We start from the raw sequence: 10,402 nt of genomic DNA on the forward strand, positions 1-10,402 counted from the left end.
GGTGCCGGTTCTTCCTCCCCATGTGCAACACCTTGCACTTATCAGTGTTAAACCCCATCCTATTCTCATCCGCCCACCGTTGCAACCTGTCACAAAATTCAAACAACTGGTAGTCAAATTGCTCCCTAGTAGCAGTGATTACAATGTCCTGAGGATACTAGGTAGCTGCTCTGACCGCCACCCCAGCTTCTGATCATTTTGTTTTACAGGCACTCTCAACAGAAAGGAAATTAGTCTCTGAGGATGACAGTTTGTCAGATGATTTTTACTAACCTCCCCCCCAAACAAACCATGGACTATTCACAGTTCTTTTGCAAGGGGGAATTAGTGTTAATCCTTACCTCTTCAGCTGTGTTCTTCTCCTCCCCCTACAATCACAATTCTCTTTAAAACAGCTGCGGTAGAATTTCAAGTTATCTGAGCACAAAACACTCTCTCCTACCCTCCACTTACACACAAAGGAGATTCTCAGACAAACACTTTGTTACGGCTACTGAAAATAAAAATACAGTACCCCTCAAACAACTGCTAAGTATTTTATTGCTTATAAAATGTTGCCAACTAGAAAGACCAGAAACTTACAGTTCATTTTCTACTGGCAATATTAACATTGTCACTACTTCATTTTAGCACTAGTTTTCAAACACTGAAGAAGGACAGACTCTCTAGTCTTCCTTAGCTTACAGACTGGCTGAAACACAAACCACTCACGATATAAAGGTGGCGATTTGACCTGCTTCTGGTCTACTCAACCACCTATACGTTCAAGGACAGCCAGCTTCTAATATCCGGTCCTTTAAAAAGCCTAAATCCAACGTTGCCACTTTGGCCTGAAAAGTCTACTCTCCACTCACTACTCTCCCTTCCAATTGTCTTAGAAACACATTGCAGCCCATGATAATTCCCCTCTCAATGCCAGCCTAAGATCCAAAATGGATTTGTCAAGGGCAAATAATTCTTTATTTCTTTGTATGACAAGGTAATGAGCCTTTTGGATGGGCATGTCTCAACTTCTCACGCAACATCCTCATAAGCAAGCTGATGAAGTGTGGGCTAGATAAAACTACTATACAGAGGTTGTTTAACTAATTGGATAATCATACTCAAAGAACAGCCATTAGCGCTATCAAGAGACATCAAGTTGGGTTTCCCAGGACTTTGTCTTGGGTCTAGTACTATTCAATACTTTCATTAAATTACTTTGAGGATGGAAATCTGCAGACATCACCAAACTGGGAGGTATAGCAGATGCTTTGGAGAACAGGATTAGGGTTCAAAACAACCTTGATAACCTGGTTCAAATTAAATTGAATGAAGTTCTGTAAGGACAAATGCCAAGGCAACATACTTGGGAAGGGACAGTCAAATACACAAATACAAATTGGGGAATGACCAGCTTGGCTGCAGCACTACCGAAAAGGATCTTGGGTTTATAGTGGATCACCAACTGCGTATAAACAAATCAACCACGTACTGTAATATCATTGCAAAAAAGCAAGCAGCCTATTGGGATGTATTAACAGGAAAGTTATATGCAAGTCAAGGGAAGTGACTTCAACTCTAGCTGGCACCAGCATGGCCTCATCTTGGATACTGGGTCCAATTTTGTGCACCATGCTTCAAAACTAACATGGACAAATTGTAAGGAGCCCAGAGGAGAGCAATTAAATGACCAAAAGTGTAATGAAAATGACATATGGAGAAAGGCCAGAATAATGGACCTTATTTAGCCTAGAGAAGAGAAGACTGAGGGCAGATTGCATAACAATCTTCAGGTGCAAAAAAAGATTATTATAAAGAGAATGGTGATTAAATTGCTCTTTATAGCCACCGGGGCAGGACAAGAAGCAATGAAATTAAATTCCAACACGGGGAAATGTAGGTTGGAAAGTAGGAAGAACCTTCTCATTCTGAGGGTGGTTAAGCAACGGAACAGATTTCCTAAAGAGGTTGTGGAATCTCCATCACTGAATGTTACATACAGATTAGTCAAGTTATTTGTCTGGCATGATTTTACAGGATGATCCTGCCTTGAGCACAGGGCTGAACTACATGACCTCCTGAGGCTTTACCAGCCCCATTTTTCTGTGAAGCTATCCATTTTTCTATGAACCTCAAAACACAAACAAGAGACAACTCCTTAACCTGTCTACAAGCCCTAAGTACCCAGACACTCAAGCTGATAGGAATTCATTCTAACCCCTGTCCATGAAGAAGGAAGGTCAGAAGGAATATATAGACTAGTGGTTCTCCACTGGGGTAACGCTAAATCCTCTGAAGGGTGTCTCAAGGTGTGAAAAGATTAAAGGCATCGTTAGACGTGTGTGATTCAGCCCAAGTGCTTTTGAAAGCACCTGGCACTGCAATCACATACATTTATATAAATGGCAAAATGCACTGGGAAAAGGCAGTGGTGCGCTGGTCAACAAAAGCGCACCACTGCCATTTCCCCAGCACTGACACACAGCTTGCTGTTTATACAAATGCGTGCAATTGAGTCTGCTCCAACACGCTGGATCTCCGGTGCATCACGCATGAAGATGTCTGTGCATAAATGCCCTAAGAGTATAGTCTAAGTAGATAAGTGCAGACTCAGGCTTGTCCCTGCCTCGTCAATCTTCCACAGCCACTGCCCAGCCCCTCTGCAGGGAGGTTAGCACTGCAATTTATAAATTACTTTTTGAAATTAGGTGCCACTAAATTCACACACAAATTACAGAGGGGTGCCCTGAAGTCAGTGAGACGTGCCTCAAGCCTAGCAAGGGGTGCCTTGAGTCCAGAAAGGTCAAGAACCACTGTGCAGACTGTTGCTGGCCACCTCCTAATGCCACCACTCTACCTTTTCCTTCAAGTCATTCACAAAGTCAAGCCACATAAAGTAACCTGAGGAATAGAGATGTACACTGGCCACCTGTTTTTCTCAGTTATATATTGCTCCAGCGAGACAGATAAGTGTAACATGCCACTCACTGTGTGACTGATTTCAAAGACAGAGATCCATTCACTCTCCTCTTACATGGAGATCCCCTCCCACCTTTACACTTAATAAGCCTGAAAAGAGGGTATTAGATTATAATCTCATACACCGATCAGACCACTGTGGAATTTACCTTTCAGCAGGGAGACTAGAGCTGTGCAAGATACCACATAATCTCCAAATACAGGTAGTGGACAGACCAAATATCAGGGCAAAGCTGTAGGAATGCCCTGAATTTCAAGCATTTAAATTTCTCCTAAACTATGATACTTTGTTACAATGGTCATTCACAGACTGAATCATGTTAAGTATGGCATAAGCCGACTACAGATCATAATCCTGTTACCTGGATTAGCTTTTGTGACCCCTTTGTCACTATGGGTTTATTACCTGTTTGCCTCCCCTAGCACTGCCCCCACCCCCTCTCTCCTTTTTGTATTCAAAGCGTTTGCTCTTTGATGCACTGCTCTATGCATGTCCTTTCACAGCATCTGATCAAGTGAACTCAGGTTCACAAAAGCTTACGCATCTCTGATTTAGTTAGCCCAGAGACTCTGGAAGGTACATCACTACCCTACTCTCAGCAACATTTTTTTTAATCTGAGAAATGTTTACCTATAAGCGTCCATTTAAACAGGCAGCCACAGAATTACCTGTGTCGTTTGTTTGGCCCATTAAGCAGTGTAACCTTCTCTTCCATCTCCCTGACACAGAGGGGAAAAAAAGAAAGGTTATAGAAAACAATGAGGTATTATATCCCAAAGCAATTTATAGACTCCACAAACTGAGAAACCATATACAACGATGGCTTCCCCTTCCAATAAATGCTGCTTTCACTGGGGTGGAATAAGATGACTGTTTAATAGAGCACAGCAATAAGCAGTAACAAATCAGGATAGAAGTAATATGTTACAAAGCTAATAAAGCTGCAGGGGGAACATATACAACAGAACTGCAGCACTGAAACAAACACCTTACTTGTGTGAAGAGTGGCCTGGCACTTTTAATTGGGAAAGCAGTGTCAAGACTTCAGTTTTATGCATCTTTCTAAAGATGGTATATTCAGAAAAACACCACCCTGTGGTACTATTCTGAAGACTGGCTACCAGTAAAAACAAACAAACAAGAAGACCAAAAAAACCCCCACATGAGTCCAAGTAAATAGGTCTACTACCATAAGGATGGCCAAAGCATGACTCAGACTGTCCAATTTCACAGCCCACAGCCACCCTATCATATGACTAAGAGAGCCCAATCTCTGTAGATTAGTTGGACTGTCACTGTTCTGGGAAAGGAGCTATCATATTGTTCTCTTTGTACAGTGACCAGCCTAATAGCAGTCTTAGTCCAGGACTGGGACTACAAGGTGTTATGATTGAATAACAATAACAAATGGCAGAAAAAAATTCTTAACCAGGCCATATAAGTCACTATAGAGGAGCACATGTTAAAACCTCCAGGCTCTTGAACATAGAGGGATAGCCTACAGAGGACCAGTGTTGTAAATAACTACTAATAGTGGTATATTTTCATTACAGGTCTTCAAAGAAGGGCAAAGAGAGAAAACCCAGGACTGAGCTTGATACACGAGATGCAGGAGATGATAAAAGGTCCTTTATAATGACTCTACAAGTGCCCAAGAGATGTCACTCACTCCAAAGAGTTAACTTGGGAAGAACCAAAGTAACTCCTCTGCACAAGGCACCCCCATTGTTCCTCCTAACACACATGACTCAATCAGGTCTGAGGTGAGAACATCTGGTTACCTCCTGCGTTTGCTGAGAAGGGGGTGTTCAAGCAGGTCATCTGCAGTGGGTCTCTTCTCAGGATCCTGAAAGAGGTGAGCAACAGGTCACTCCCTAGGGAAAGGGCCATCATCGACAGTGAAATTTTTAAAAAGGATAACTCATTCTAGCCCCCCCTGCCTCCCCCCCAGCCTCTTTCCCTTCTGGTACTTCCTTTCGGAATGGAAAGGGGTCACACCACAGTGAACCAAGAGGCTAGCCAAGTGTCTGGAAAATGAGGGTACTACTTGATTTGCAGACTTGCACGTTCCAAGGATATGAAATGTAACCACCTCCAAGAAACACTGCAAGGGCAATAAAAGGTGCAGTCCAGAGAGCTGGGGCCCAAATAGGCTATTCTGGAAGAATGTTCTATCTCTACAGTGCTGAGGTATGGAAACTTCAACTAACTAGCACCTAAAAACAGCATCAAACAGACCCTTCAAACAGACCCACAATCTCATCAGGCTGGGAAAGTATCCAAATGAGGTAGCTTCAGAGAGCAGAAGGAAGGTCAGATCACTCTCACCAACATACTGAGTTGCACAGGCAGCTGCATGTAAGAACGCCTCCTATATCACCAGCCCTCACCCAAAAACACACAGTTCACCAGCTGCCCTTAAAACTGCATGGCTGGGGCAGCTGGGTATAGGATCTGAAAAGAAAATACATCGCACCAACCTGATCGAGGCAGGAGTTCACCATCTGGATCAGCTCCCAGGAGTAGACAGTGGAATCAACCTCCATGGCCCGATTCCCCTGTACAATCTTCACACACAAGTTCAGAGGGTTCTAGGTAGAAACAGTGTGCTACTGTAAAAGAGCTGAACATGGTCAACAGGAGGAGGAGATGCAGGATGCCTTAGAGGTTTACTGCAAAAACATGCCCTCCTCCTCTTTCTAGTTCCTGTGTGACTACGCTAACCAACAGAAATGCTACCTCTGCCATGATCAGGCCTTGGTGGCAACATCATTTTTTATTCTAAATGACCCATTGAGGGAGGGGAGGGTAGACTCATCTCAGTACTTCAAGTTGTCTCAATGAGAAGGAATACCCTAGCTGCTCCTCACCCCCAAACTCCAGGGCACTATGCAGCTCTCACTCATTGGAGTTTAGCCTCCACTGACAAGGCAGACAAAGTGACAGCACATAATTTTACCCACTCAAACAGGCCTACAGTGACTCTCAGATATATCAAACAAACACACTCCTCTCACAACTGCGTTAGGACCAGGACAACAGGATTAAAACACTGGATTTGAGAGCAATGCTTTCCCTATCCAATTTCATCATACTCAAACAACCACTGCCCACAAAAAAAGGGCAAGAGATAACAAAAGCCACAGGATCAGTGCAGACATTGGAACAATCACCTCTAATACAGTGGGTTTGTCCCTTGGTATGCAGACTTACTGTGGCATCAAAGGTTCTCTTCAGGGTGAGAAGCTCAAAAATAACACAGCCCACGGCCCAAATATCAGACTTGAAGTTGTATTTCACTCCCTGACAGAGCTCTGGGGACATGTAGTATGGGGTTCCCACCAGCTAGAAAACAAAGAACAGAAAGATGTCAGACACATTCTAGCCAGGTTTCTGGACTTTACTACCCATGACAGTTATTATAGGCCCACCAAACATTTCCATTGCAAATCCTGTCTGACGTGTTTATAAGAAAGCTAAAAACACCTAGTTGCTAGAACTCTGATGTAGGATATAGTGGAAATCACTAGTACAGGAACAGGAATTGCAGCCCTTGCCTCTCTTTTTGCTGCCTGACTTGGGAAGGCAAACTAGGGTTCAGAACAGGTCATAAAATGAGGCTCAGCCACCCAATTAACCTTATCCCCTCCCGACTGTCCTGGGAAGGGTGAGAGAAAATGGATCCAGAAAGTATCTAAAAGCAGATGACATCTACAGCTCTGAGCAGGCCTTTAAGATTACAGGATACTGACAAGACAAGGAGTGTTCTACTTCAGAACGAAAGGGTCAAGTATAGTCAAAGGGAGGGATATTTCAGTCTCTTCTACTTTCCCATTCCTTCTACTCTTCCATCCATTTTCACTCATGCCATATGGTAAGCGCACAACTCTGTGAGCTCTAATCATAGTCAGGTTTAAACTTCAACCAGATGGGAGACTGGTATGAATGAAAGCACGGCCAGCCTGCTCAAAGCAGCTAAAGAGATTAAAGAAATTTTGCTCAGACTTTCCACTCCTCATTCCATTTGGGTAACAAACCAGCATGGAAATTCCTTGCACAAAAGGTAAATTTCTTGGAAAGTTATGAGCCTAGGAAAAACATGTCATAATTGAAATGATTTTGCTACAGCAGATGCTTCCAGAGACTTTGTACAGTAATGTTATGCTCGTGTTTATTATGGGGCCACACAAGTATGTTGATGTTCTGGAAAGAAGTTGACAAATGCTTAATTATACATCCCAAGGTGATGCCAAAAGCTATCATTAAACCTATCAGGGCAGGTACAGGGGAAGTGAGAGTTGGCTAGTGTCCCAACATACACAACCATTAATACAGTGGGACCTAAAAGACCATCTCCCCTTCCAAGTATGCTATTCACCACAGGAACAGTGGAGCTGGAAGGCCAAGATCCCAGATGACTGTAGCAGAGCATTCTCTACATTAGAACTCAGGTTGTGGAATACTCTGCTGGAGAGGACTGGAATGAGACCAATCCGAAAGCTGACAAATCGGAAGCTTAAAATTCACTTTTTCTGTAAACCTCTTCCCCAGAAAGGATATTCAGAAAACTAAATCAAAAAGAAAAATTAACATAAATATTGAGACACCCCATTATCTCAAAGACGGGAGTAAAAGATACTATTTCTCCTGGACACTTCTGCACTCTGTGTTTAGTTCAGAACTCTTATGCTGAAGTGGCAAGTGTCCTAGGGTACATTGACATGATACAATGCAGTGCTGAGCAAACAGATTTAAGCTACCTTGGGTAGAAGAATTAGAGCCATGTTAGTGCAGTGATCTAAGTAGCCCTGCCTTTACTGAAAAAGAGAGGTGGGCAAGCAACTCATCTTTAGTGGGCCTCTCCTCTAGAACCTGAAAAAGCAAGCAAAAACAGTCTTGGATAAATAGTTGCCTGCAGATATAGGGGGCTGCACTTGATGGCTGAGAAGGCCTTTTGAAGCAATGAGACCAAGGAAAGCACCGCATTAATGCAAATACACTACTTCCAGTTCCAGCGCATTCAGGGCTAGCTTAAGTATCTCTGCATGGCACTGCACTATCTTGCATAGATAAGCCCTCAGAAATGCCATTTATCAGATGCTGGGATGAGAAGCAGAGAACTCCTTTATTACAGCCACATTTTATATTTCAAGAAACATGCTCCAAATATTGCTTCGAGCATGTAGTCTATTACTACTCTTCAATCACCAGCCCAGAAATGAGACATGTCTCCAAAAAATAAATTTCAGCAATGAACATACTGACGTTTCCCTGGGGTAGGGGAAAGTGGCAAAATACTTGGTTACTCTCAAAAACTACTGAGATTAACAAGGATGTGGAAAGGGAAGGAAAGATCACACAAGGTAAATGGCAGGAAAATTGCAATGTCCTAGCTCTGCCCCCCAGGAAACATCCATTAGACACTGAAGAGGTGGAGACAACGCCATTAATTCAAAAGACAAAAGAAATAGATACTCACAGTCTCAGCCATGGAATACTCAGAGTTCAACTTCTTTGCTAACCCATAATCTCCCAGTTTAATCAGGTTTGCCTTGGTTAAGAATATATTTAATGTTTTGATATCCCTAGAAGAAGAAAGAAAAGAATCATTAGAAAAACACACCTGGATTTCAGTCATCAGAATTTGGAGTGAACACACACTGCCATCCCTTCTATCTTGGTCCTGAAACAGCCGTCTTTATTGTACCAGAACTGATTTTCTCCTCTTCATACATGAAGTTCTCCCAGTCTTGCAGAGACTGAGAAAATCTCATCCTAAACTGCCTAGCAGCTATGTTATCATACACACAGACACAGAAAAATAACATGTTCATCCTTGAGATCCCAATGTACAAGTCACAGAACAAGTGCAGTTCTTTCCCCTCTGAACCCACTCTCCAGAGAAGGCCATTAAAAAACTTTACTTTTTGCCATTTCTATCAGCAGCCTAGGGCACGGCATCTCTGACCTCACCAAAAAAAGGTTATTAATAAATTCTACTACAAATACACTGAAAGATCAAACTCTAGGGCCTAGCTGTTAAACAGACCATCCCCACTCTTACCCCACTCAGGCTTTTGGGAACAGATAAGCTACACATTCATTCCAGAAGGTCAAAAGATTTCCTCAGCTATGAAGAAAGTTAAATTCCAGAACTCACTGACAGCACACAACCCCTGACAAACTATTCTACATTTAGAGCACTGCATACCAATATTAGTACCTGGAACTGTAAAGAGGAAGTCACTGCAATCCATGAAATGTGGGTGTTACATGCCCCCTAGGGCCAGCATTTCTAAACAAATGCCCCCCAACGTACTAGCAAACATTTCCAAGAACAGCTCCTGGCAACCCCAAGCAGAGGAGAACACTGCACTTATCCAGTGGGCTATGTCTCTCTGGATAACCACAGAGCAGCACAGCTGCCCTGACATCCTCAAGACTGCCACTAAACAGCACAGCCCCATCCCCTGCATCCACACCAGCTCCACAAGGCCAAGGCTGAAAATGAAGCAATGAGGTCACTTCATGGGAGCTCCCCTCCATTGTGCTCAAGCATGCTGGAAAAATATCTTGAGGGGAGCAGCAGAGGCCCCCTCACAGCAGCACCACCTTGTTTCTGCATACTGTGCTCACAGAGCAGGGCCAGTGGATCAGGGCATTGCTGTGTGGCTGCAGGGTTAAGACTGCAGGGGCAGCCATGCAGATGTATCTTCTGGTAATGTGTATAGTGGGAGGAAAGAGCTGCAAACATTCAGAAACAAATTCAGTGCAGCATCCAAGGAACAATGGGGGCACCGGCATTCCTCAAGACTAGAGATGCACTGATACATTGGTCTGATATCAGATCAGCACTAATATAAATAAAATTTCTGTACTGGAAATTGGCCCAATGTGGCCAATAATTCGTCCAATAAATGCCCATGCATGCACATAGGCAGTAAGGACCAGAGCTGGCAGTGTGGAGTACTGCATGCAGCTGGTAAGTCTGGTGTGGTAGAAGGGCAGGTCAACGCCCCCTGTGGTAAGGGAGGGTGTGGGGCTGGGGCTACCCAGCCGAAGCCAGGGCGGGCATGGGATGGAGGCCCAGCTCTCACTGGCTGCGTGTGGCTCGTCCAGTGCTCATCTGGCAGCTCCTGCCACTTGTCCAGGAGGGCATGGGGTAGGGGGCAGCATGTGCCCCTGGATCTGCCTGGCAAGAAAAAGCCCAGCTTCAGTCTGCCCCACACAGATCCGGGGCCACACACCCATCCCACCCCCATGAGTGGATGAAGCAGCAGCAGGAGCCACCAAACGAGCTGCACACAGTGGTGGGAGCCACCCCATCCCCTTTTCCCATGCCCCTCCAATGAGCCACACCCATCTCACCCAACCCTGGCCCACCCTGCCCAGCACAGATCCGGGGGACACCCCCCCCAACCCCTGGACAAGCTGTTTGCA

The 10,402-nt window shown here is 44.3% G+C and overlaps 1 protein-coding gene across 2 annotated transcripts in view; it reads right to left on the reverse strand.

The window, feature by feature from the left end:
* NEK9 (NIMA related kinase 9) overlaps positions 1-10,402 on the reverse strand; it is a 34,455-nt gene that overhangs the window by 15,840 nt on the left and 8,213 nt on the right. For both annotated transcript variants that reach the window (XM_019551816.1, XM_019551817.1), the window contains exons 5-9: positions 8,442-8,547; positions 6,176-6,307; positions 5,443-5,553; positions 4,744-4,808; positions 3,631-3,681 (exon numbers count right to left, since the gene is read on the reverse strand). In XM_019551816.1, coding sequence (XP_019407361.1) covers positions 3,631-3,681; positions 4,744-4,808; positions 5,443-5,553; positions 6,176-6,307; positions 8,442-8,547 — 465 coding nt within the window. The remainder of the gene's footprint in view (positions 1-3,630; positions 3,682-4,743; positions 4,809-5,442; positions 5,554-6,175; positions 6,308-8,441; positions 8,548-10,402) is intronic.

The sequence above is a fragment of the Crocodylus porosus genome, unplaced genomic scaffold, assembly GCF_001723895.1.
Source record: "Crocodylus porosus isolate Cpor-Errol unplaced genomic scaffold, CroPor_comp1, whole genome shotgun sequence".
Classification (NCBI taxonomy): Eukaryota; Metazoa; Chordata; order Crocodylia; family Crocodylidae; genus Crocodylus; species Crocodylus porosus.